The sequence below is a fragment of the Calidris pugnax genome, unplaced genomic scaffold (assembly GCF_001431845.1).
Source record: "Calidris pugnax isolate Ruff unplaced genomic scaffold, ASM143184v1 scaffold639, whole genome shotgun sequence".
NCBI classification, from domain to species: Eukaryota; Metazoa; Chordata; class Aves; order Charadriiformes; family Scolopacidae; genus Calidris; species Calidris pugnax.
In genome coordinates this window covers 188,159-215,534 of record NW_015091443.1, presented here as the reverse complement: position 1 = coordinate 215,534, position 27,376 = coordinate 188,159, and the positions used below count along the sequence as shown (strand labels likewise).

At 45.0% G+C, this 27,376-nt stretch overlaps 1 protein-coding gene across 6 annotated transcripts in view; it reads left to right on the top strand.

Annotated features, from left to right (window-relative positions):
• Positions 1 to 414: 414 nt before the first annotated feature.
• Positions 415 to 27,376, top strand: part of DTNB (dystrobrevin beta) — a 138,915-nt gene continuing 111,953 nt past the window's right edge. For all 6 annotated transcript variants that reach the window (XM_014961573.1, XM_014961572.1, XM_014961571.1 and 3 more), the window contains exons 1-6: positions 415 to 536; positions 12,697 to 12,764; positions 14,825 to 14,905; positions 16,921 to 17,134; positions 21,212 to 21,297; positions 24,289 to 24,443. In XM_014961573.1, coding sequence (XP_014817059.1) covers positions 12,698 to 12,764; positions 14,825 to 14,905; positions 16,921 to 17,134; positions 21,212 to 21,297; positions 24,289 to 24,443 — 603 coding nt within the window. In that variant the 5' untranslated portion in view covers positions 415 to 536; position 12,697. The remainder of the gene's footprint in view (positions 537 to 12,696; positions 12,765 to 14,824; positions 14,906 to 16,920; positions 17,135 to 21,211; positions 21,298 to 24,288; positions 24,444 to 27,376) is intronic.

Here is a 27,376-nt window from a genome sequence, read left to right as displayed (position 1 = left end):
CCCCTAGCCCGGGGAGGTGCGGGGGTTTGGCGGGCCGCGGGCCTGGCGCGGCGGTGGACGGGCCGAGCGGAGCGTCCTGCGGGAGGCCGGGGGGGGCTCGGAGGGCTGCGCTGCCGCCCAGGGTGCGCCTGGACGGGCCGCCTGTGCCTTGGAGGGAGGCCGGCAGGTTCCCCGGGCCCGCTGTCCCCGCTGTCGGTGGAACCCGTCGGCTGGCGGCAGGGACATCCCGGCACCGGGGGGTTTGGTCGGGCCGTATCGTTTCATCTCCCAGCAGAGCTGCTCGCACAGACACGGCATCCGCAGCTTCCTTGCCGTGTAATTAACAAGAGACACAATCAGGGCAAGAGTAACATAATCGTAATTATATCTGCAAAATAGGGGGGGAGGTGTTATTTTTCTGTGCAAAACCATGTCTTTCTTCAAAAAAAGCTTGTTTCCCTTCCTCCCATCTCTTTAGATTGTCTTTAAATGTCTGAAGACGTAAGTGAGCCCGGGACAGTGGAAGTTGCCCTGAGAGACTTCTTAGTGTGATTCAGGTAAGGTGACTACGTGTGGTGATGAACTTAAAACCTTGTGTTAAGGAGCAGATTTTGGTTGCCTGTTTGTTCACAATTGTGAAATTTACTGAAATTTTCCATTTATGACAAACTTCCAGTGTGAAGTAGTGATTTCTGTATTTTATGTGAGATACTGGACATGTAAAAATACTCCCGTGTGAGATGCAATCCTGTATTTAATCCCCCCCACCATTATGTTCTTGCGGAACAGGTCCCTTAGCTGGGGAAGGAGAAGCCCATGGATATTGTTAGGGAGACCCTCAGTGTCACGCGGGGCACCAGTGTAGTGCTCTCTTCTTTGGGAGGGCCTTGCTGAGCCACCCAGAACAGGCTGGAGGGCACAGGGATACTTTGGAAGCTGTTTCTGTGCTGCTTCAGGATCCCTGTCTGGTAGAGCCTGAGTGATGAGGGTTTGGTCAATGGTTGCGCGTGACTGTGCTTTAAAAACGCTTCGTGCTTTCAGTTTTCTTTTCTTCCTCTGGTTCCTAAAACAGACTTAATGGTCTGATTCTCTGTCTGGTGTGGCTGCCCAGTGACAACGCTCCTGGGCGTGGAGTGTCAGAATTCTCAGCTCCAGGTTTTAAAAGTTGAGAAGTGCTGGACTGAGGAACTGAGGTTTTTTTCCTTCTCTTCCCTGGTACGTGGCTGTGATCCTACCCTGCTAGATGGTGCCATAAAGTACACCCAAGGGAAAGGAGGGCACTCAAAAGCTTTGGGTTAAGACACTTGCTTTTTGTGTTTCCCCTTCTCCAAAGGATATTTTGGATTAACGGGAATTCAGATAAAAGGGCAAACATGCTGCTGACCTGAAGCCTCCCTTTTTAGGGAAGCTGGACAGAGGAGAATGAATGGCTGTAGACAGCACAGGGCAGATTGAATCTCTCTCACCAGAACATGTGCATTTTGTGAGGGCTGGCTGTGGCCTACGCTGCTGTCTTTTCTGAAGTTCTTTTCCCAATTAGTCACTTCATGTCATGTTTCCAGCAACATTGTTCCTTTAACCCTTACATTCTTGCTAGGCTTCCATATGTCTGGGATGCTGCTCCAGGGATGGCTTGCTTAGGTCACTGCCTTGACCATATTGTCCTATTTAAATCCTCTTTGGGTTTCTGCTGCTCGTTGTTGTCATGCCCAGGGTTCTTGTCCTTGCTTTGGAGCCGTTTGATGATGTACCCCCAATCTGCTGAGGTTCAGTGCCCAGAAGGGAGCTCCCTGCCCTGGTGTTTGGGGTGCCAGAGTGTGTTGCAATGAATGGTTTAGAAAACTAAGGAAGAAGCCATAATGCAAGAACGAGGGTTTTTGCAGTATCACAAAGGCATCATTTGTCCCTCAGTGTAATTCTGTTGCACACTGGGTACCGCAGGGTGGCATGAGGAGTGGCAACTTAGAATTCTCTGTAGCCGTGGTTGTGTGTTACCTGTGGCGTGTTGTGCGAGCTGACAGGTTTTGCAGAGGGAGAAAATCAAGTCTTGAAGTTTAAACCAAGGGCTTGGGGACTAGTTGGTGCATTAACCAGGACGCACAGCCCTTCCTCTGCCAACTTCAGAGGGTCTGGCTCCATGTGGCTGGTTCCTGGCAAGCTGTTAGAGAACCTAAATGATGTACTCGGATAAGGCACTTCTTGCAAATGATTTCCTAGACCTTCTTTTAAGAGGAAAGGTAAACAATTCTCTGAGCTCAGGTGTGGTGGTGCTGACGCTGTGGGTACTTCACCTGATGGAAAGGAGGACAATTTCCCAGCTGGTGGGAAGGGTTTCAACTCGCTCTCCTAAGGTTATCCATCACTGCTGCTTTCTCTGACTTTGTGGTTTCAGAGTCATTTTATCTAGCGATAAGGATTTGAATACATAATATTTGTATTAAGGTAATTTTTTCCCCCTCCTTGAGTACCAGGGAGAAGTCATGATTGTATTGTGTGTGTTTGGTTTAGTTCTCAAACACGTTTCTGCTGATAAACTGGAGCTAAACTTAAATAGTTTCATGGGACCTTTCCAGTCTCCTGGGCTTTCAAGGGTTACTAGAGGAATGAAAGTATTTTGACTTCCCAGCTGTGCTTAAGTAATACCGATTTATAAAAATAGTTGTACCAGTGAAACTTTTTAGGCAACCTGGAAGAAGTAGGAGATATCATAATGTGCTATCTGTTGTGGGGTTTTATTTGGTCAGTTGTATCTCTTTGAAAATGAATGGAATTATGACAGCAGGTACTGACTCATATCTCAGTTTTAACAAGATGGGGTGGGTACTGTAGTTACAAAATACATAAAATCAGGATAACGCTGCTCTGAAGTAGTTACAGACCATCTACAAGTGTGAGATCATTTTAGTCCTTATCAGCCTGGCTGCTTTCAAGGGCAGATTTTTACTTCATTGAAGAGGTGGAGGAAGGAGGAGGGTGTTTTGCCATAAAGCAAAAAGAGAGGGAGCCTAGGCCCTAGTTGAAACTTCTTTATGAACAGGAAAAGTGAGAAAGCTTAAGGGGTAAAGGCTCTTGGTTTTACAGAAGACAATGGCAAGCACGATCAATTAAAGTTTTATGTTTGGCTTATTTTGTTTTTTCTTAAAGAAAGAAAAAACTTCGTTTGTGTCCAGGGTAGGTCAGAGGTGTGAATGTTTGTGGATCACAGGTGATTAGAAAAGCTGAGAGAGCTGTGTGTGTGTTAGGGACACGTCGGTGGGTACGGGGATAGCAGACCCTGCAGAGCTGGGTGGTGAGGGCTGAATACTCTAAAAGAGATTCTTTGAATACAGTCTGCAAGGAGAGGGTGAGATGGGGGGCGGGGGGAAGTTCCCAGCTGCACTGTGATGTATTGTGTGTTAATGCTGGTAGGTGGGGTTTGTGTAACAGCTGAGCAGGCTCTGAGGAGGAACTGAAGGAGCAGTAAACATGAAGAACTCTAGGCTGGGGTGGTGGTTTGGGCCGGGTCAGTGAGCTGGCTGTGTGACTGTCACCCTGCCGGTGGCACAGCAGAGCAGGCAGCAGTGATTTGGGATAGGTGCACTATGAGGTGCTCACATCAAAGCCTTTCTTGCCCTGGGTACCCGGGGGGATGGAGCCCAGATAAAGTCTGGGGGTTTTTAATCCCTTGCAGCGGTGAGAGGCTTCACCTGGGCTGCGTGGGAGGGTTACTGCAGGGAGAGAGAGATGCTTTGGGGCCGGGCACAGTGCCATGTACAAACCACACCGGTACTCTCAGAGTTGCTTTATTTATATTACTTTTTTTTTTTTGCAGTGCTTATGGAATCTTATCTTTTTAATTATTGTGAGTTGTTCTTTTATTTATTTTTTTTTAATAGAATGATCACATCAAAGGAAATACCAAGGCAGCAGGGAGGCACTGGTGGTTTTGACAAGTAGTTTGGGTACAGCTGAATTTTTGAAGGAGGGATGTTCTGTGTTTCTGGCAGCTCTGACAAAACTAAAGTTTTCTTGTGCCTGGGACTATATATGTGTTCACTTTCCCACTGAGTGGGGCAAAAGGCAGATATACTTTTAAGTTTAGGTTAATGTAAATTCCTTGTTCTATTCTCTTAGACCCTTTTAATGCTTTTCAAAAGAAGCGATAGCTTTGTAGACTTGTGACACTGATGAAAGTGCTTTTACATTTCAAATCAATGCAGGAGATAAAATTAGCATTCTATAAAGAATTAAGCTTGGGTAAGCTTCCCCCTCCCCCAATTCACTTGTGATAGTGCAAGTAGTTGGTGTTTCCAGGTGTTTGTCGCTATCCCTTGATTAAATTTCCCATCTCAGCTGTGCCAGAGGAGCCCTTTGTGCCAACTCTTCCTGATGTGCTGAAACTTTTCACCTGGGCTGATCCCACCTGGAGGGAGGTGGGAAGGGAAGGTCTGGGTGGATTGCTGTTGACTGGTGAAGGTGATAGCAGGTGATGGAGAGCTAGAGGTGATGAGAGGCACTGAAAATGGCATTTTCTTGTGCTGCTGGGGCTGGAGGAGAGAGGTGTCTGTGCTCTAAGGCTCCCCCCAGCCCCAGGTGGGGGTCGGTTTGCGTTCTGCCGGTGTGCAGATGTACGTCCCCCCAGCCCCAGGTGGGGGTCGGTTTGCATTCTGCCAGATGTACATTCTGCTTAGTCCTCTCCTGCTCCATCTCTTAATCTGCATTAATTTTCAATTAAACTAGGAGAATTATCAGAAATGGTTAAAAAACACTTTAAAAGAAGATGTTCCCAATCTGCTTGCGTAAGTAGAAAAGGCTTAGATTGTGTCTTCCTGGGGTTTGCTCTAACTGCATTCCATGCCTCCCCCCAAAATAAACTCTAGATCACTTTCTGTTCTCTCGGAAGAGGCAGAGGAGAAGGAGAGCTTTTCTTTCAGTCACCTGTGAAGATGTCTGCCTTCTATTTACACGATTGGCAGAAAGTTAGTAAACTTCCTTCTCTGTCTATCCAGTGTGTTTAAGATCAACATATGCCCTGAACAGGTATTCTGAGGTTTTTATTATAATTTATTTCTGACCATAAGTACCTATAAGCACAATTTTGCCCTCACGCAGCAGCTGCAGTCGTCTTATCAGTGATATCAAGTATTATTACTGCTAGTAAAATGCAATATCAAGCATCTGAACCGACTCAAATATAATAATTCATAAGTTCACTTGTATTTCTGTGTTCTGTTTGGCTGGAAATGGTTATCAAATCACAAGGATCAGAACTTCCTTTGGAGTGTATCTTAAAGGTGGAAATAAAAAATAAAACAAAATTGACTTTAAAGGGAAAAAAATCTCTGATTTAGTGACTCAAAAAGCAGTGAGGAAGCCCCTGAAATTGCAGATATGGAACCCAAATGATGAGGTTTCTGTTCTCTGTGTAGAAGTCACTGTAATAGCAGTGAGGGCAGATGTTGGGAGGTGGCAGCTGGATTTAGTGCAGGAACACAAGGCTGTGCCTTACCTGAGCTGAATGACACAAGCTGTCTCCCCCTCTTTGATCCAAAGAGGAAAAGCTGTTTTTTTTAGGCCGTTACCTACAGCTGATGAGCTCCAAGAAGAGCGAAACCTGTTAAGAGAGGTCCTGTAGTATTGGCCTGACACCCCGGGGCTGGCAGTCCCTTCTGTGCTGAAGCCACATGGGGATGGAGAACCCCTGGACGTGTGCTCCAGGGTCAGCAGGAGCTCCCAGAGCATGGCAAGGGGACACCAGGCATTAGCTTTTACTTCTTATTTATAGCACTGGATTTTATCCAGCCAGCTGTACTATGTAATGCATGCACCTATTGGGTGCTGGGAGGGAGCTTTGAAAGGTAAGGAAAAGACCTGTGAAACAGAAGAATGAAATACAAACAGGAAAAGGGAAAAAAATGAAGGCAAAGAAGAGAAATGTTTGAGTTGAAGGGCTATTGAAGGTGTTTTAGATGGTGAGTGACTGTAGAATTCTCCACACTTACTGGCATGGAATTTATAAATTAGCTTTGCTATGAACTCTGTCACAGCAGCTACCCATGAAGCAATGGAACGGTGTTATTGTGGCTGTTGAAAGAGGGAGAAGGTGAGGGGATAAAGAGAAATAGTCAACTTTTTGAAGGTTTGCCTCAAACATCCTCATGTAGTTCTGTATGGTCCTGTATCTTACACAATTTTCCTGCTTTAAGGTGACCATTATTTTGCAATGAGAATATACAAGAATATACAAATAACTTAGCATTTAATGATTCTTTTCTAATATTATTTAGAAATAATTAAACTCTGTTTTGGTAGTGAATATTTTACTGCAGTACAGATAATGCCTTGCTGATTCTCAAAATTATGTATTTAAATAGGTAGGTATCTTGAACTAAAATCTCTTGTGGGACTTGAGGTTAGCCTTCCTACTGTAGGGGGGGAAAAAAAAATCCTCTTCTGTATATGTATATAGCCATACAGATGTTTACAAACGCTATGTGTAAGTAAAAATAAATAATCATTATCATTATAATGCCTCAGACGTTTTCAGAGGGCTCAGCCTCTAATTGGAGCTCTCAGAAAAGTGAGTAGAGCACGTGTGTTACACCAGAACGGTTGAAATTGGAGCAGTTGTGGCTGTTTTCACTCTCTGAGGTGTGTTACACCAGAACAGCTGAAATTGGAGCAGTCGTGGCTGTTTTCACTCTCTGAAGTTCCATCCCCAACCACAGCTGTGGGACAGGAGCTGGTGGCAGCGGGGACCTTGGCTGCTGAACTTGTAGCACATACAGAAGATGAACCCTTGGCCAACACTGGGTTCATCTTGTTGCTCTCAGCTGTTCTTCCGTAAAGGTGCTGCCTGTTGACAGACAGCAGGGCCATATCCTGCGGAACCGGCCCGGTTCTTACTGTAATTCAGCGCTGTCGCTGCGGCAGGAAACGCCGTGTTTCACTGGCGCTCGCTCTTGTGAGTCCTCTCTCCTTCCACCCGAGGTGGTGAGTGTGAATTAGCCCTCGCTGTCAGAGCAGGACCTAGTGGGAAGACCAAAACCCGTGGAATTACCATTTCCTTCCAGCTGTCAATGCTTATCGGGATCCATGAAGCTTTGGGAGACATCCAGCAGGAGAGCCTGGCTCTGCCGTGCAAATCTAACTGGATTTAACAGACTTTCAGGAAAAATGCCATAGGTTGAACCTACTCTTAGTCCTTGTGCTTAAGTGAACCCGGAGCAGTCGTGCTGCAGGTGACCCTGGTTACAAAAAGCTTTTGGAGGAAGAAATACCTGTGGAAACCCTTCAGGACAGACCATGTAGCGTCACTGTCTCCCCGTGGCTGGAAGCAGAGTAAGTTTTATTTGGTGATGCTGCCTCTGCAAGAAGAGCAAAACAGGATGTTCATCACCAAACACCCCTGTGTGTGAAATTCACATCTTTATCAGACTTTAGATTTTTTCCCCTCTGATAAAGGGTGGTGGCAGAACAGAATCACAGAATGATACGGGGTTGGAAGGGACCTCTGGAGATCATCTAATCCAACCCCCACAAGAGCAGGTCCTCCCAGAGCAGGTTGCACAAAACACAGAAGGTTTGTGTCCGGGCAGTTTCAGCCTTCGGTTGAATCGAGTGTTATTAAAGCTAAAGAAATGAAACTCGACCTCTGGAGATCATCTAATCCAACCCCCACAAGAGCAGGTCCTCCCAGAGCAGGTTGCACAAAACACAGAAAGCTTGTGTCCAGGCAGTTTCAGCCTTCGGTTGAATTGAGTGTTATTAAAGCTAAAAAAATGAAACTTCAGTGTTGTGATTCAGGTACTTACATGTGCACCAAGTCTATACGCTTTGAAACTCCACGAGTCTCTCTCAGCTCTTGAAGCAATCTGTACACTGCTGATTTTTGGGTTCCATGGTGAGTGCTTACTTTGACCATGACTTTAGCAAGAGAGAAAATTGGGATTTTTCATATTACACAATATAGATTTTTTTTTAATCTATATTTCTATAGATTTCTAATTTGGAAACACAGGGGTAGGGAAAGGAGAACAGAACCAGACAAACACATTATCCTACCAAGAGCCTCAGAACAGGGTAGAGGTGAGAAAAACATCCCTCCACTCTAAGAGTCAGGTTATGTTTTGGATCAGAAAACCAATCTAGCTAAAGAGTCTGAGATGAGTTCCTCATAGTGTCACTGTCCCCAGGATAACTGTGTCACATAAACAGCAGTGACTGATCACCAGGGGGTGACCAGCGGGGTGGCTGCTGAAGGAAATCCCATTAAAAACAGGAGCCAGTTGTGAAGCAGGTGAGGAGGACTCTGTTAGCAATGGATTTCAGCTCCTCTGGTACTGTCCAGCGTGGAGGCACGTAGCCTTGTGCAAATAAAGGGCTGGGAGAGGAGTTTTGTAGTCCTCTATAGTCCAAGGTTTATAGATCTGCTCCTTGGCTCCAAACTGTCCCTCAGGAATGGCATCCCAATGCTTTAGAGTAGTTCTGTGAAAGCATTGGACAAATGCTCAGTCATGGTCCAAAAAATAAAAAAGCTAATAGAATATGACGAGTCCTTTAAAAAATAAAAAAGACAAGAAGAGTGGTGGTGTTGCTGCTGTGTAGCACAGCGGTGTGTCCATGTATTGAACACTCTGCTCTGTTTCTCCTACATCTCCGAAAGTGGGAAGAAGGCGAACACTCTGCTCTGTTTCTCCTACATCTCCAAAAGCAGGTGAGGGAAGAAGGGATGGTAGAGGATGGTGAGGATAAGTCCTGGGCAGTGTCTGTGCGAGGAACAGCCAGTCTCCAGGTTCTCCCGCCAGGAAAAGAGACGCTGGTCCTGACTCATCCCGGACAGAAATGGCTGGGGGCAGGAGGGGACATGGAATTTAACCGGCCAGTAAAGAGTCTAAAAGAAGCAGAGGCTGATGAAGAACCATACTTTTGGTCTGACACAGCATGGTCATTTTCATGTTTCTATTTAAAATAAGCAAACAAAACCCCACCCCTTTGAATTTGGGAGCGTGCGGAAGGGCAGTTCAGGGGTCTCAGCCGTGCAGAAGCAGGGAGAAGACACCACTTGGGGCTCCACGTTTAACCTGGACCTTTAAAGCAAATTCCAGCCTTTTCCCAATAATTAAAGCATAACATCTCTGAACCTGAGCAGAAATATTTTGAGAGCTCTCCATGCGATGCAGAGGGTTTGATTTCTAGCTGAATACAAGTAGGGAGCGGGATTGTCAGCATCTCAAGGCGCTTGGCTCTCGGAAGCTGGAGTGTCTCTGCTGGAGAGTGAGACTCCTGTTCTGTGCCATGTCATTATTCTGAGGTTTCGTGCTGATTTAGAGCGGGGGAAGGAAGGAAGCAAATTCCTTAATTAAACACTACTCATCTTGGGTCTTTGTATCTCCATGCACAGGCTCTTTTGATGAACTTTACCTGCGAGGCACTGGAAGGGTAGGCAGCAGAAGCCAAAGGGAAGGAATAAGAAGTTGTTCGGCTGGGTCTGTGGCAAACAGTGGCTCTGCCTGGCATTAGGGCTCTCAGGCTGGATGGAGGAGCACGTTGTGCTGTGGCCAAAGCCACAGAAAGCTAAAACTGGCATTTCTGGGATTGTTTATGGAGCTTAAGGCTGTGCTTAAAGAGACACTGAAGTTAGGATTTAACATTGCCCTTTCAGGCTCAGCCATTCCCCTTCTAATACATACACTAAGATACAGCATTTACTGTTGCTTTTATAAAAGTCTGATTAATACTTAGGGTAGTTTTCTATTAAAACTCCCTCTGAATCCATAGATGCCTGCATGGGTTCTGCATCTGCAAGTTGGATGTTTGCAGGGTTTGTGCCTCCAGGTAGGATGTAGTCACAGGTACCCAAAGCTACAGGAAAACACGATGCATTTTAGCATTATATTTCATGGATAGCAGAAAACTTAAGTTCAGTTGCTTTATTTTGGAAAAGCTAGGGTTTTTTCTACTGCCTGTAGCAATTTTGACCCTCACCTCTCATCTCTCGGTTTGTCCAAGTCCAGTAACATTCTGTGTGTTGGGCGCTGCAGCCCGTCTTGTTTTCTGGTGCTGAGCGCTGTAATTTGCATCCTTGGCATAATTGCACTCATTCTGTGGTAGTTCTTTCCTGGCTTGAACTCGAGGTGGGTTTAAAGTGCAAAGGTGAATGTAGACTTTCCATGGTTCTTCCCACCTCCAGCAGGAGGGGGGTCCCAGCAGCGAGGGGATCCTGCTGCAGCTGATTGTTGAGGCTTTAAGAGCGGGTTTGTCAGTTATTCCAATAGAGCTCATATGACTAATGTCATTTCCACAACTTCCCCAAATATCTGCCAGTTTGTCTCTTCTCTTTCCACTCTATGTATACTTAAAACATGTAACTCTGGCCCGGAAAGATCATTTCCTAGATGTTTCCCCCCTCGCAGGTGGTAGCAGGGAAGAACCAGCACAGAGAGAGCCCGTGAATCTGAAGGGTGAGGTTTGACGGGTTTGGGGAGCAGGTACGTGACGGCTGAGCTTTCACCTGAGGAAAACTCCAAATCTTTTGGTCCCTTCAAGAAAGTCAAAACACTTGGAGGAGGTCCTGGGGCAACACTCCTTAGATGTGATTTTCCTGAGAGCATGCCTGAGAAATCTGGGTTGATGAGGCTTGGTGTGTCCCGGCAGCACTTTGGAATCCTGGAGAGAGCTGTTTGCTCATTCAGATCTCGTTTCAAGGACAGTGCTGAAGAGATAATTCACTCAGTTGCTTTGCAGAGAGCACCAAAGGTGATGCTGGCTCCTTTAAAATGTTAAAAGTCTGTGTCTTGGTCAATCTGACCTATTTAGCAGTGAATTGGGGATGATAGTGTCCTCTGACTGAGGTCCCTGCAGAATTAGGGATGATAGTGTCCTCTGACTGAGGTCCAGGCATCTTCAGTGACCCCTAAGAAATAAGTAGTGTGACTCCACCTGGTCACTCCCATGTGAGACATGTTTCCTGGGGACTGGTTGAGCTTTGCAGAAAGATAGGGTCGAGTTGGGAGCAGGGGGGTGGGAAGGTGGAGTGAGGAAGGTGAGCACCCAAGGACTAGAAGATTTAATATCATCATGATTATTTTTTTGGTGTTGCAGCAGATTCAAGTGGTATTGTCCCTTATGTCTTTAAAATAGTCTCTACTCAAATCAATTTAAAAGATCAAATAACTACCCTTTGGAGTCCATCTGTCATGGAATTTAGAGAGGTGCTAGCACTTGAAATGAAGCTAATTATGATACAGTAACTGGTGTTCTTCAGGATGACGTGCGTGTTTTACATGATGAGGAAATAAAGAGAGTAGTAGTTGGTTCCAAAACCTCTTGGGCTTGGGGGGTATGGGGAAAGCTGGACTTGGGGGGGAACAAAATGAGTTGTGTGGGCAGTTTCCCAGTGCCTGGCTCTTTGAACGCCTGCTTTGGACACTCCGTTTGCGTTTATTCCTTTAATTTCATCAAATAAATTTATTTAAGAAAGCTGAAAAAAAACCCAAACTCTTACACGTCTGCAAAAATGCCAGTGAGGTTTTTTCCTTAAAAAAACAACCCACCAGAAGCATGTTGGTTGGAGTCTTTGATTTTTCTAAAGCAAGAAAAGAATAAGGAAATAAAATATATTTGGAGATGACTTTGTACCACCGTACGCTGCTTCTCCTTTTCTGAACAGGGGAAGAAAAAGGCTTTGGTGGCTTCCCTGTGTGTAGTGACATCTTCACCAGAGAGCAATTAGCAGGCAGAGCTGTGAGGGAAGCTGCTAATGAGTGAGCGGGTGAGGTGCCAAGACACCACTTCCCTGGGCTGACATTTAAGGCTGGTGCAGCCTGTCCCGCCGTGCTGAGAGGGGGCTGAGGAACACCCTCACGGCTGGCTTCTGGGTCACTGGGCAATAATTTTTGGGTATTTAGGCCTTTTTTTTTTTCTTTTTAGACATTTAAGAAATATATTAAATTAGTTGGTGAATCTGTTAATGAAAGAACAATATAATATAGTAATTTTAAGTGAAATTTTACACTAATACTGAATTTAGTTGCTTTCTTTTTTTTCACTGGATTTGAGCGAGAGATGGCTTCTGTCTTTAGGAGCAGAGAGGGCAGTGAGCTGGAAGGGGCACTGTCCCCTGCCCCCCACCTTGTTATAAGCTCCATTATATTTGTCACTTCTTCAATCTGTTTTCCTAGAAATGGGGGCCAGTGGGACCAAACTAGACGTTTGTGGGGTTTTTTTTCCTTCCACCTGAATCATATTTAAGACCTTTACCTCTCTGACAAATAAGGCTTGAACTCGGACATGAGGTTTCAAAGTGAAATGAATTCTTACAAGTTTTTTTTAAAGACAACCCTCACCCTCAAACCTGACATCCCCCCCAAACCCCAGGCGGGGAAGAGGAGTGGGAAAAATGGGATCTGCTTTCTCTTTTTGGACAGACACGCAGTTCCATGGGGCTCAGCTGCTCATGGAGAGGTGTTCCTTTGTGTTTTCCGAACAAAACCTTTTTGAGCAGAAAGGAATTCTTTCCAGGACGTTGCTGTGTGTGTGTATGCAGCTCTGAGTTCCACAGACTCTAGTTGCAGTGTGCCTCTCTGCTGTGGAGGTGTCAGTCTTTACACCGGGCTTTCCATTTACCAAATAAAATCAAACTGTTTCAACTGAGGGATAAAATAATGTTGTTCGCTGCGAGTTGCTCTTGTAACAGAAATTCTCACACAAACAGTGTTTGCCACTTTTTGTCCCCAGGATGATTGAGGAGAGTGGGAAGAGGAGGAGGACGATGGCAGAGAAGAGGCAGCTGTTCATGGAAATGAGTAAGTAACAAATCTGAAGGCATAATGTCATTTGTTCTTCACCGAGAGCATTGCTCTGAGAGCTTTCCCACATCATTTACATCTCGTTTCCACGAGAGCGTTGCTTCCTCCAGTGAGAAGCATCCTGGGTGCTGGTTGGGAGGAGGGGGCAGCAGGGGGGTCACAGCCCCCCAGAAGGTCATTCATTTCTAGGTTCTGTGAAGGAACCTGTCTTAAGGAACATTCACATTTTCCATATATTTCCATATATGACAATGTCTGAAGTTTGTGGACAAAATAAATAATGACAACATACAGATCACCCTTTATTTAAAAAAAAAAAAAGTAAAAGTACATGTATATGTAATGGCAGCACAATGCTGGTATGACTCCAAAGAGAAGTAGTTTGAGGGGTCTTGGGTTGTGTTTTAGTATAAGACAATTCTCTGAAGGAGAAGCCATAATTGTTACTAGAAATCAAATGCCTCTCTGGAGATAATATAACTTTAAGGACTGAGGTGTAACCTTTTTAAAAGATTTGTGTGGTTAGAGGTAAAGGACTGTATGTTTGCATGGCATCATGTTATTTTCCTTCCCTACGGGAGGGAACCATTGGGTTGACCAACCGTTGTGTGTTGATCAATGACAACACACGTTTGCTGGAGTGTGGAGATGCAGTTGAACCCCATGAGAGGTGCAGGGACCCACTCCTCCAGCCTGTCCAGGTCCCTCTGGATGGCACCCCGTCCCTCAGGCCTGTCCCCAGCTCCAGGGAGATGCACCCAGTGGGAACACATTCGGGATTTATATTCTGGAAGGGTATATAGAAGATGGAGCCAGACTTTTCTCAGCCCAGTGGCAGGGTGCGAGGCTGTGGGCTCAAACTGAAACAGAAAATTCCATCTGAATGTGAGAAAAAGCCCTTTTCCTGTGAGGGCTGCGGGTCTGAGCTGCAGGGACTCTCTGGGAAATGCCTTCTGTTTCTCTTCGGGTGGCTTGGAAGAACAACCTTGTTGAAGCTTTTGTGGCAATGGGACACAGGAGGACAAGAACTGAAAATGGACAAGTTTTTGTTTTCGCATGTAGTGGTTAAATGACCTTTTCTGTGTGTGTATATATACACACATATGTTTTATATAACTTTATATACATATATTTTATGCAGACATAGCATTTTGTGAAGACTCAGGGTCTGTGGAAGCGCTTTCTGTGGCTTGAGACACAGGGGCATGGACACCCTAATTGAGAGGTTTCAAAGAATAGTGCATAGAAAATACAAAATTACCTATTTTTGTTGTAGCCTTGGATCTGAACACTCCAGTTTACGTTACATGGCCACGCACTTTCCTGAAATAGAGGAGAGCCTAGTTTTCTAAAGATGGTAGTGTGAAATAATCCACCGGCGTTTGTTGTACCATTCTGTTGGGCAGAACACTCCCCAGGTGTTGGCTTGTCTTAGTCATGGGGAACCTTGGACTGGGAGATCAGCCTCCTGACAGGTCTTACTGAGTCTTTTCACCTCATGATGAAGAGAAATAAAAAAAAAAAAAAAAAAAAAAAAAAATAGTCCTTGGGAATAGTCCCTTCCCACCCAAACCATCCTGTGATTCCATGACTCTATGATAACACACATCTTGAAGGAGGAAGCTGTTGAAGATAGGATTTTTTTTCTTCTATGCTTTTTCTTCTCCTTCTGACCTGATTTGGACCTGTTTGGGAGGCCAAAAGCAGGATCCTGATGGTGCTGTGATATGGCTGGTGGTAGGAGTTCCAACCCCCGCTCTTCTTTGTCTCAGCTTTTGTGTACATGTCTTCCAACACCAGGGGAATCCTCTTCCATACCCATTCACCACTTTATTCTTGCTTCCTCTTAAAGTGCTCATCTCAATCTCAAACGCAGGTCAGTTTATAACCCAGCACTGAAAATCGCTTCACCATGAGATACCGAATGAAGATCTCTGTCGTGTTCGTGTGACAAAGATGACTCATGTGGAGAAACACTCCTGCCATTTTTGCAGTAACTCTCTGATAAGCCGAATGTTATAGAGGAAAGAAAAACACCAACTTTTTTTTATTCATAGGAGCACAGAATTTTGATGTCATCAGACTTTCAACGTATCGAACAGCCTGTAAGCTCCGGTTTGTACAAAAAAGATGTAATCGTAAGTTATAATTACTCTTTATCTTCAAAAATTTTTCCTGCATGATTGTTTCGAATATTCTACCCATGTGAATTTTAAGCATAGCAAGAGTGAGCAAACTTTTTGTCAGACAATGCTAGTTGTTACTTAAGCTAAGCAGAGATGAAATATTTAATTAAAAAGAGGTACTGATCTTGGTCCAATACTCTAGAATATCTTCAGATTTATTCTTTAATGTTTCTAGAATTTAAAATATATGGGCCAGCTTGTCGTATTTCAGTTGCCCTAAGGGTGGGGGATGCAGGCAGTCTCGAGCTCCTCAAGCTCCTGTTCCATCGTGGTGCCCACCAAACCAGCTGAGAGCTTGGAGATGCCCAGTACAGTCACTGGCATGGAAGTGCCTGGATCGGATCATGGTGGTCTACATGAAGTGTAGCAGCAGTAATGAATCCTGTGAGTCCATACCATATACTCAGTAGGAGCTTTCTCCTGCCCATCCGTGGCCCTCTGGCCTGAGACAGCTCTCCAAAGCTGAGGTGAACCCATGGGGGAGAAGGTTCTGCTGCCGGTGTTGAGCTGGAGGGAGCAGAGAGCGGAACAGAGCAGTGTAGGCAGGAGTAGGTTCCTAAAAGTGGGACTGGTGTGTGTCTGGTGTGGCAGGGGACAGGAGCAGAGCGGGGGAGCCCTGCAGAGGACATGTACAACTGCAGGGCATAGCTCCTCCTGGGGCAGGGGGTTGGAACTGGATGATCCTTAAGGTCCCTTCCAACCCAGCCCATTCTGTGGTTCCGTGTGCCTGGCTCCTGTGGCAGCACCTGGAGGGCATTTACTTTGCCAGATGGCTTACAGCCTTGTCAGTCCTGTGGAAGAGTGTTAGTTCTGCTCTGCAATTCATACTCTTGAATTAAAAACCTCGTTTAATCAGTAGAGAGAGGTGAAGCGATGCTAATGATAGTACACTGTGCACTTTGGGCCCAGAGGAGTGATGCCACGCGTGTGCCTGGAGCAGCCTTCCCCTACGTGTGTGCAGAGCTCGGGCTGTGCATTGCACAGAGTTATAGAGTCACAGAAGAGAATCCAATTAGTAAATTAGTGATCTCTGTCTGGACCACACGGTGATCCCGGGGCACACGCTTGGTGTGAACAGGTACCTCGGCTTTCACTGGTGTGTGATTTTGTGTGAGAGAGAAAGAAGAGTTTTACATAAGAAATTTTACAGCTGACACTCTTACTTCAGAGCTTTTTTTAAATATTTTAAGGAAGATAACAAAAGTTGTGAAGTCAGCAAATAAGCCTGTCCTTTGTAACTGTTGGAGCACGTTCTGTTTGGCCTGATGGGTTACCATTGATCCCGAGATGTCTCCTCCCGCTCTCACACATACTTTTCAAGCTTTGAAACATTTAATGATATTATTTAATGTGGTTCTGCAGATCACTGGCTGTGGTTTTGGAAAGCTTTTTCTCTATATTGTTAACACTTCTTAGATATGCACTCAGATACAGCAGGGAATTCGGGGAAAGGCTTTGGAGTTCCAGACCTGTGTTTACAAAGCACTATGCTCTGGGCTCACTGGAGCAACTGGAACCAGTCACAGTTTAACTGGAACAGCAAGTTCCTCCCTCAATACTCAACTCCTAGTCAGCAGGATGTTCAAAATGATTGTAAACCCATTGGTAGAGGGTTTAGAATATGGCTGACGTCCTTCTCAAATGGAAATATCTACCCCTGCTGGAACACGCTGCACGGTGATGGAAGTTCCCTTCTCTCCTCTGTGAGGTTTTCCTGCCAGAGCACCCGGGCCTTGAAGGGGGGAATAAAAGGTGCTCGAGATGTCTGGGTGCTGCTCTGTTACCTTAACCAAGCTGACACCAGCGGTGGGTGTGAATATCAAGAGTCTCTCTCTCTCACTTGCAATACAAATTAAGTAACTGTTCATTCCAAAATAAACGCTAACATAGTATTCGGAAGCAGAACCATAAAGGTGAGCTTGCATGCCTTACACAATAGAAGTTAATTTTGTTTCCTTTGTTTTTAGTTCATCTTGTTGATATCTGGAATATGATTGAAGCCTTCCGAGATAATGGCCTTAACACTTTGGATCATAACACAGAGATCAACGTGTCTCGACTAGAAACAATCATTTCATCCATCTACTACCAGCTAAACAAACGCCTTCCTTCTACTCACCAAATCAGTGTAGAGCAATCCATCAGCCTCCTCCTCAACTTCATGATAGCGGCATACGACAGGCTAGTAACTCCTCCACTTGTCTTCTTAAACTAATTTTCTCTTCTCGTTAGATAAAAGCAGCCAGCAACTGCATGAGCCTCTGCCAAGCTGTCCGCATGCTGTTTCTTGAGGTTGTGAGACTATGCGTTGCACACACACGTATATTTAATAGCAGTAGTGCCTGCAGAGATGTACATTGCTGCAGCAGCAAAGCTTTGTCTGAAAAATTGCTCTCTTAAGGTGGTTGGTGCCTTTGGAAGCTGCAGACTGCTGTAACCGTGTGTCTGAATGAAGAGAAGCTGTTGTGCAGGCTGTGAGACACACAACATGATGGTGAGGGTGGCATAGCACTGCTTCAAAAAGCCAAAGTGTTTTACTGAACCTCCATCAACGAGACCGTTTCCTAGTGCTGCCCGGGTCTGACAGCCAGCTTGTCCCATCCTAACGTGCTGGGAGAACAGAGGCTGCTTCTCCTTTCCAGCTGGAGGAGGTTTGATTTCTTGCTCAGAGCACTCTTTGGGCATTTCCCCATCTCCAGTTTGAGTTTTTCGCAGCCTCTTTCTTTGGGGTTCGGTCTGTTAATCTTCTTGAGTAGATGTGTCTCCAGGGGTTCTCGAGTAGCAACTGCAAGTCTTCCACTCCTGTTTAGCACTTCTTTTTGTCTTCTCTTTCGCAGTGTCAGCTTTTATGTCAGTCTTACCTTCCTTCTGCTCTTGCCCTCTCTCCCAGCAGCAGAGAACTGCTCGTGGCCAGGACACCCTCATGGGGACTGAGTTGTTATACCCAAGACAATCTGCAGCACTGAATGTGCCAAACAGTCATCCTGTTCATAATATCCAGACTTTTAAGGCTCATCACGTTAGCAAAGGATCACTGTCACCAGACGGAAGCTAGGTTACCCCCAAAAAAGTGCAAGAGTTCAGAACAATCTCTGGATCACTAAGGATAGATGAAACCAGCTCAGAGCAGGGACAGTGCTGTGACAGCAGAGTCAGATGGGCAGTTTTCTGTTTAGCTCCCATTTGGTATTGGTTGTGAGACAGCTGTAAGGGTTAGCTGATGGGGTTAGTTATTCCAGGATGGATCACACTAGAAAATATAGAATTTAAAAATAGAAATAGTCACATTTTGGGGAGCTGGCTCAGAAGATTGAGGCTTTAGTTCCAGATGCGTTTTTCTCCCCCGCTGCCCCCAGCCCTGCAAGAGCTGCCTCCCCTGGGACCTGAGCAGCACACTCCATCCCAGCAAGGAACATCAGCTTCTCTTCTGCTTCCCGGGATGGAGAGGGAAGCTGGGATGCTGTGCTGCCTCCTGCACCGGGAGAGCCAAGAGTAAGAGCAGAGGGGCTGAGGCTCCCTCTCCCGGAGTTCATCAACATAGCAGACATTTATTTTTTTATTTATTTATTCAAAAAGTACACCTTTGAGCTGGAGTGGCATCCCTGGGGTAGCAGTGTGTGCACTGGAATAGCTTCGTGCAATGAGGGGCTGGGGGGGGCAATCACAAAGTCATTAATATTAACCAGGTAGAGGAATCAAACATTTCCCAGTGTGCTCCCGTCGGAGGATTCAGGTGGGAGCTGGTGTTGGGTGTGAGCAGTGCTCCTGTGGCTCTGCTGACACAGTGTGAGCCATCGCTTCTGCACCAGGGCTGAGCTGTGAGGAGGAAGGGCGGTGGTGCCATGTTCTCCACTGCTCTCCCATGGAGAGTTTTTGGCAGTTTATTCCTGGTTTGGTTTTCCCGATCATCGCCTCCCGTGGCTTCCCAAAGCCCCCCACCCATTTCTGGCACCCCAGAGTAAGGGACCCTTTCTGACTCCATTTGGCTCTTTCAGAGCAGTCAGGTTTTTCTTTCATCATTTCTAGAAATCACATTTGATTTGACAGTGGGTTTAGTTGCTCCAAATACTTTTAAATCATAATTATGAAGCCAGACTGCGTGCTGGTAACAGAGCAGTGTGCAGTGAGGTGGAGGGAGAGGATGCCCAACAAACGAGTGAGGAGGGGAGCTGACAAGCCCAGTGTGGAGTGATGTGATGAGGAAGAAACCTCCTCATCAGCCCGGCAGAGCTGGCAGGGAGGTGTGTGTACGTGGGAGGAGATGCCCATGGATCAGCGTGCTGCAGAAAGCTCTGGGGTGCCTCTCTCAAGTGGTTCTGCTCCATTCCTGATAAATATATAACATGTTTAGTTTTCTCCCTTTGTGTAGTTTCTTCAAACAGTGGTTAAAAGGCCACTGGATGTCAACAGCCATGGCCCTCGAGTCGCCGTTCCTCCACACAGACCTCCCTGCGGTGTGGCTCTAGCAAAGACCCCCCTCTTCTGCAGAGGGAATATCAGAAGGATATACCAGAGTCTGTGTTGGAGAAACAGTATGTTTATTTCTCAGCCTGAGAGAGGTTGAGAGCCATTACCTTACCATGGTAGGTCTCCTTATGTGAAGTGGCTCTTCTGATGTCTCCATCTCGCTGCTGTCGGTGGCCAACGTCAGACCTTGTCACTGCTTCAGTGCCACTGATGTCAGACCTCGTCACTGCTTCAGTGCCAGGAGCCAATGTTTGCTTCGACTAATTCTGCTCTTAACACTTTCCAAGCACACGTGCTAAATACACATCTCCTTCCCACTGAGAAGTCTGGAGTTTTTCTAGGTCTCTTCCAACACTCATCGTATTTTCCCCGTCATTGTATTTTTGGTGACAGTACACATTAGCTGTCCAATACATGTAATTACAGTTACATGAACTTATTTCAGTTCTTTTTCTCCTTTAACTTTCTCACTGGGTTACGGGTCTCTCCCACTGTTGCTGTGTAGAGCTGAGGGTAACTACTCAGTGTAAGCTGCTGGGAATTCCAACACTTTTACCCCGGTGACACACGTTTCTTTTGCCCCACACACCCCTGAACCAGCTTCATGGCACCAGGGGGTTTACACCGAGCCCTCCACGCTGCAGCTGCCTTAGTGTCCTCTGTTGGAGGTTCTCTGACCGCTCGTCCTTACTATGAAATCAGAGGAATTCAGGAGGCAGGATGCAAACTGTTACTGGTACCAACTGGGCTGTGCTTTAACCCAGCTGCCTTCTGTGCGTCTGGTGACTTAATTCCTGCGTAATTTCACACTTCCCTTTCTCTCTCCCTTCCCCCAGGAGTAACTCACGTCACTGTTCATACACACCATACCGCTATAAATGGTTTTTTTTCATACTTTCCATAGAGACCAATTAATTTTCTCTTGCTGATACTGGAAAATGGTTCCCCAAGTGTGCCATCTGTTCTGAGAGCACAGCAGCCTTATTAACTTAAATTAGAATAACACCCTGTTGACATTATCCCTGTTCTATGTGGTATATTCAGGATATCATATGACTTCTCCATTAGCTGTCAATTATTGTACTGTTCTTAAAATAAAATGTGTGTTTGAGCATCAGAGTTTAAATCAAGGACTAAAAATTTAAAACAAATAACAAAGGGTAGCAGAGGAAAAACTGAGATGTTTTACAGTGAACAAATGTATTTTAATGGAAAAAAAATTCATGTGTTACTTTTTTATGGGACAGTTATGGGGTGAGCAAGACAAATGGCAGTCCCTTTATCCGTGCATTTTTCATAATTCTGAAAGAAAATTTAATTTGTGATTAGACACTTGTTAACTCTTCCAATGTATTAGAAATGCTGCTGTTGTCACTGTCTTCGTGTTATATTAAATACTTCTGGCAGATCCTAGTAGTTAACAGAGGGCTTTTGTGCATTTCCTTCCCTGAGATGTTTTACAGTGAACAAATGTATTTTAATGGAAAAAAAATTCATGTGTTACTTTTTTATGGGACAGTTATGGGGTGAGCAAGACAAATGGCAGTCCCTTTATCCGTGCATTTTTCATAATTCTGAAAGAAAATTTAATTTGTGATTAGACACTTGTTAACTCTTCCAATGTATTAGAAATGCTGCTGTTGTCACTGTCTTCACGTTATATTAAATACTTTTGTGACAGATCCTAGTAGTTAACGGAGGGCTTTTGTATATTTCCTTCCTCGGCCTGGAGTTTTGTTGTTACTTTCCCTTTTATGCAGTAATTACTTACCAGGTCATGTTTTTTTGCAGCGAGGGCCACGGGAAGCTGACGGTGTTTTCGGTGAAAGCGATGTTAGCAACCATGTGTGGTGGCAAAATACTGGACAAATTAAGATGTGAGTATTTTCAAGCGAATCGAGCCACTTGATGAAATATTTTATTTCCGTGACTGACCAGGGATGGTTTATTGTTTGAATTTCTGGAAGGTGGCTTTTCTGCTTGTTCAGCAATCTGTACACCGAAATGAAGCCTGCTCTGCTCATGTGTTTGTGGTGCGTGCCATCTGCTGGCCATGGACCACACTGAGCCTGGTCTCGGGAGGGTTTGCAGGGACATCTGGTGATTCTGAAATGCCTGGGCACTTCTTCACATGTAGAACTTGAGGCCTGCCGTTTCCCCTGCTCTAGGGGTGTCGGGGGGTTCTGTGTATCTCCTGCATCCTCTGAGGTGCTCTCTGCAGCAGCTCATTCTGCATTTCCAGCTTCTCAGTTCTTACTTTTTTAACTCTATTCTCTTTTCATCGATCTTACTTCCTTTTTCCCTTGTTTCGGGAGCCCTCTGCTGTAGCAGTAGAGAATCGGTGATGCCCATAAACACTGGGTTTGTCCTTTAGTGGTAGTTCTTGTTCTTCTCTCTCTCTTAGCAGCCACGTGAACAGTTGTTGTGGGTGTTTTCTCTTTTCATTTCCACCCTGCAGAGCTGTGAAGTTCATCTCACTGTCACTGTCAGACTTTACTGTTCACACCTCACCCTAAATTTCCTTTATGACAGTTATCTGGTAATAATCCATTCCTCCTAATCTCCATGGCTCTCGTTCCCTGTCTTCAGACTCCTCTACATCAGTTAAGCTTCTTTGCTAGTTTTAAAGCACGTATAACAATGTGAAATACTAGTGTGCTGAACTAAACTTCATGACAAGGTCTGAAAAATATAGTGAGAAATCATCACATGCACATGTTAATATTTAGGCTGCGCGTGTTTCCGTACCGGGAAAACACCATTTTTTTTATCTGTTGGTGACTGAAATGAGCAGTGATAGCTGGAAACAACAAGAACCAGCACTTCTTTAAAATTTACCAAAGGCTGTTGACGGTGTCAAACATTTCCAGCACTCGATTACTCCCTGAACCGATGGCACTGAAGGCACTGATCAGAGGAACGTTGTGGGGAAGGTGTTTTCCTGAGCCATCTGCTCTGGGGAGAAATGGGCTTTTGATCTCACCCACCTCAGCTGTTCTCCTGCTCTTCACGGCTTCTCCTGGTGGTTATGGATGTGCTGTCTGGTGTTCTTCCCGTTCCTGCCTTTCCCACCTGTCTCTCTGCTGACTGACCCATTTCATCACCCAACTTCTTCTGGTCCCAGTTTACTTGTTGCCCTGACTCCGCTCCCAGCCCAGTCTGGGCTGGAACACCAGCCTTTCTGCAAATCCAGGAGACTGTCAGTATTTTTTTTCTCCTCACCTCGTATTTTATATGGCTGACAGTAGCTTGGTCTCTGTACTTACACATGAACAGGCTCATTTTTTTTTATTCTGAAAATGTGAGCAAATGGAGTGTTTTCAGTGCTTTCTCTAGTTCTAAATTTGTGATTCTCTCTGTTTTAAAAATACATGTTTATAGCACAGTGGCGTTGACCTGAAATTTTATATGTGAATTAAAATATAATACCTTGCTGTGGGGAAGCTGTTGGCACGTGCCTGTTGTGACCCTGAGGTGAGCTCTGGAGAGGTGACACTCTTAGCCCCTGGCTCGCTGGGGCTTTTCTCATTGAGGGTAATTTGCTGTCCTTTAAAAGGGCAGATGACTTTATAATTATATTCTCCTAATCTGTATCTTTTCTAATTTCACTGGTAATTTCCCATGTGGAAGTTCTCTGAGTAAATGAGTTCAACTTTACTTGGGCTATAAAAGCAATTTTTAATGACTGTAAGATATAGGTTAGTGGGGTTTGGGTTTGCTTGTGGGTTGGGTTTTTTTTAATTTACCCTTGATAGAGCCTGTTCTATTTTACCTCATTCTCAATCTATTTCTATAGCTTTAATTAACTTTCTCCTTAAAATCCTTTCAATCTTGCGTACTGTTGAGCTCAGATTAATAGACTGTATTTACCCAGAAGATTTCTGTCCTCTTTTAAATACAAGTACTGTCATGTTCCAGTCGTGCTCCCCCAGTCCCACCCTGACAGGTTCATTACCAGACCTTCAGTTCTCCTGCAGCTGCTGGTTCTGGAGCTGGTGCTGATCTGGAACGGATTTGGATTCTGGAAGTTGGGCTCTTTAATTAGTTTTAGTTGTTCCCACAGCTTTCAGGGATGTGTCCCTGTCCCTGGAGGGGTTCAAGGGCAGGTTGGAGGGGGCTTGGAGCAACCTGGGCTGGTGGGAGGTGTCCCTGCCCAGGGCAGGGGGTGGCACTGGGGGGGCTTTAAGCTCCCTTCCCACCCAAACCATTCTGTGATTCTATGGTTTTGATCCTGACTTTTCTTCCACATTCAACTTTCAGGTTAAATTTTCTCCCCCTGTTATTCCTAATGTGCCTTGTAAGATTATTGAACAAGGACTTCAGACTTCACTTGAAGCTTGTCCCTTTAGCCAGTGCTACAAATTCCAGACAGCCTTATCACCCCCACCTATTGTAGGCTTCTTCATGTGCCTGCTCGTTCAGGAGAATGGAATAATTTCTCTAGTTTACTAGAAATAAGCCGTTCTGAAATAGTCTTTTTTTTTTTTCCTCTTTTCTTTTACAGACCTAGTTTTGATCACTGAAATTAAGCTTATTTTCTGTCAACATATCCTGTTTGATGTTTAATTGCTGATGGTGTCCTCAATAACCTCATAGAATTCTGGTGCCTGTCACATCTTGGAAAGTTTTAGGTCTTACTAATATTAGTGTTCTTGTCAGAAATCTCCCTGTGCAGAGTGCTCTGACCCTGCCAGTCTGTCAGAGACCCGGTGTGCTGTTTGCCTGGGGGGACACCAGAAAGAAATTATGTTCAGAATAAAACAAACAAAAAAAGAAATTTCTCAGGGTTTAAATGGCTTGAAATATATATTTTTTTTTTTCTGTAAAGCATGTACTTACTGTGGGGTTTTATTGTATTTTTCTTACAGATATTTTCTCTCAAATATCAGATTCAAACGGACTAATGATATTTACCAAGTTCGATCAGTTTTTGAAAGAAGTTCTAAAGCTTCCAACGGCGGTGTTTGAGGGGCCTTCCTTCGGGTACACGGAGCACTCCGTACGGACCTGTTTCCCACAACAAGTAAGAGAGAACAAACCAGGATTTTGGTTATTAACTGCTTGTGAATGCAGTGCTTTCTTCTGCTGCCTGCTGGGGGGTAGTTCGTGTGGGGCTGGAGGGAGGGGGGTCAGTACTGTACACTCTATAACCTTAGCAGTTGTAAGAAAATCTGAGTAATTTAATATAGTAGGTCTAGGTCTTAGGCAATTAAAGGATTTTGCACAATTTTAGTTTGTTTCCCCTCCTGGAAGGGACACTGTTCCCCATCAGAAGAACAGCAAGGATGACCTGTTTCTTTTCTAGAACATGAAACACAGCATTTTCACTATTTTCCCTTTATTCTTTTTTTTTTTTTTTTAAGCTTTCTCAGTGTGTTAAGAGACTTAGTTTCACCAAATCACTCGCTGGTTGCTTGGTCTGTACAAAGCACACAGAGTTTGTTTTTAAATCCCTTTCACTGTTGTGTTTATTGCTGTAGCTGGTGTTTCCAAAATATTTCCATTATGTCTGCTGTTTGGAGTAGATGTTGCAGTAATGGTCTTAAAAGAGCTTTTTACATATTAGGTGTAATTTAATTGTTCTAAGGATTTGTTTCTAATTTGACATAATGTCAATAGTGTAAATAATCCTTAATTCAACTGTGAATATCAACCTAGATAATCTTAGGCCTGAAATGAAATGTGCAGACGCTGGTAATGATTATGTTCTGGAAGAAATTTCTGAAGTATTGAGGTTTAGAATTCATAGTCACTTTTACTAAGTCTAAGTTAATTAGCAATTAGTGTATTTGAAATACAACACAGTAGGAAACAGCCTTTGATTTAGGCTTTGATTTAGGAAGCAAGGAGGGCTCCAGCTCATCTGCTCCTGAGGACAGAGCAAGCCTTGGCAGAGGCTGCCCAGGGCAGTGGTGGAGTCACCACCCCTGGAGGTATCTAAAAGCTGGGCAGATGTGGTGCTGAGGGACATGGGTCAGTGGTGGGTTGATGGTTGGACTCCATGATCTGAAAGGTCCCTTCCAACCCAGACAATTGTATGATTCTGTGATGTGCATGATCCCCTGCAGCATCTCGTAGCCCCTGACTTTGGCTCCCGTGCACACAGCGGTTTAATTCTTCCTATTGATTCACTTTTAGCAGTTCCTTTGCTCTGGTTTTATTCAGCAAAACACAGTCCCTAGTGAAAGGCCAAGTTTGTGGAGAGCGGTAATATGTTTGGCTGTTTGTTTTTTTTAATTAATCCAGATACACCCTGTACCCCAAGACAGTTAATTCATTTATTTGAAGACATTAAACCAACAGGTCCTGGGGAGAAGAAGGATAATCTGTCTGAGATTTCAGTTCATTTTCTTATGCCTCCCAGATTTGAAAATAAGCTTTCCAGAGGTATTTCCATGGTATTCTCCTGTTTACAGCCCATCTTTTTGCTGAAATCCTCTCCGGATGGCGTTGGTGAAGCTGTGGGGTGTCAGACGTTGGGGTTTACATGAGGGACACGTGAGCTACATCTGTTCTGGTGAGCTCAACGGTGCCGTGAGCTGTGCTGGGCTCCTGAGGCCAACTGGAAGAGTCCAACCACATCCAGGAGATTAAACTGTCTTATTCCCTCAAGCAGGGTGGTTACATGGAAACAGTTTATTGAAAATTATTCTGAGCTGATGTTAACACCTGATCGGGGTGTTGGAATCATCTGGGAGAGTGAGCGGTTGAACCCGGCACGGGTTTAACAATATAAAAGCATCCAGGATTGAGTTTTAGTGCCAGGAACGTCCCCTGGTGTTACTTAAACTGCCAAGAGACAAAGCCTTCCTGGCCAGCTGTGGCTCCTGGCTGCTCATGGAGGTCCTGGTTCTGGGAGCCTCTTCTTGGAGGTGCAAGAGGCTCATCATTTACTCTCTCCGAGTGGTGACAGGGCAGTGTCAGTGGCTGTGTTCCCTTCACTCCGTGGGTCGCAGATGGAATAATTCAGACTTGTTGCCCATGCAAGATGGAGTTTATTGGGATGTTTTTGGCGAGAGCTGCATTCCATGTGATGGCTTCCAGATGTGGAAAGAGCTTCCAGTAATACTTTAGTATTCTAGGGCAAGGGGGGGCTTCCACAGATGTAAGGTATCATGTCATACTTCTCTTCAGACATACAGTCACCTGACCACAGTCTGAATGTTTGTCATGAAGACACTGCATCACCATGATGTGCTCTGCCTCGGTCAGAATCTGTCCTTCTGGCCCAGCCTGTCCTCTCGTTGCCGTGGTGGGTCCCTTTTGTGTCTCAATTACAGAGCGGCTTAATTGCAGCATTTCTGCTGAGCTGAGACGTTCCCTTCGGGGTCCTGGGCCCTTGGCTTCTGTAGGGTCAAGCTGCACGTCTTGTTAAAGCGAGTAATGAGGATGTATTTATTAAGGACAGGGTGGGCTTGTGTGTAAGGGGTGGTGGGAGTGTGCTCTGATGGAGCTGCAGCTGGCTTCTCCTCCGGCTCCACACTCCCTCCGGGGGGGTGACTCTGTGCTCCCCATCTAGTTCTCCCCTTGCCTCCTTTTTTTTTATTATTATTATTATTCCTTTAAAAAAAGGTCACATACTGTGTGCATCGTGTATGAGTATTAGTTGTAATTACTTTTATGTGTGTCTGCTATTTTCAGTGCTGTCTGTCTGTTTGAAATGCTGTTTTCTGCACTGTTAAATAACCTCTGCTCACAGTGCTGTATCCCTCTTCAAAATAAGAATATTTAGCTGCAGCTCAGGAGCCAGTCCTCTCTTCCATTTCTGGGAGTTTTCTGTTCATCTGTTTATCATTTATTTTTGTATCGTTATATTGTGTCTCTACTAATACCTTCGTTGTGGTGTTACTATTTGCCTGATACAGACTGAAACTCCCTGAGCAAAGCTGTGATTTTTATCTCTTTATAGCACAGGAAATATTCCTGCTAGACAGAAATTGACTCATAGGGAGATTT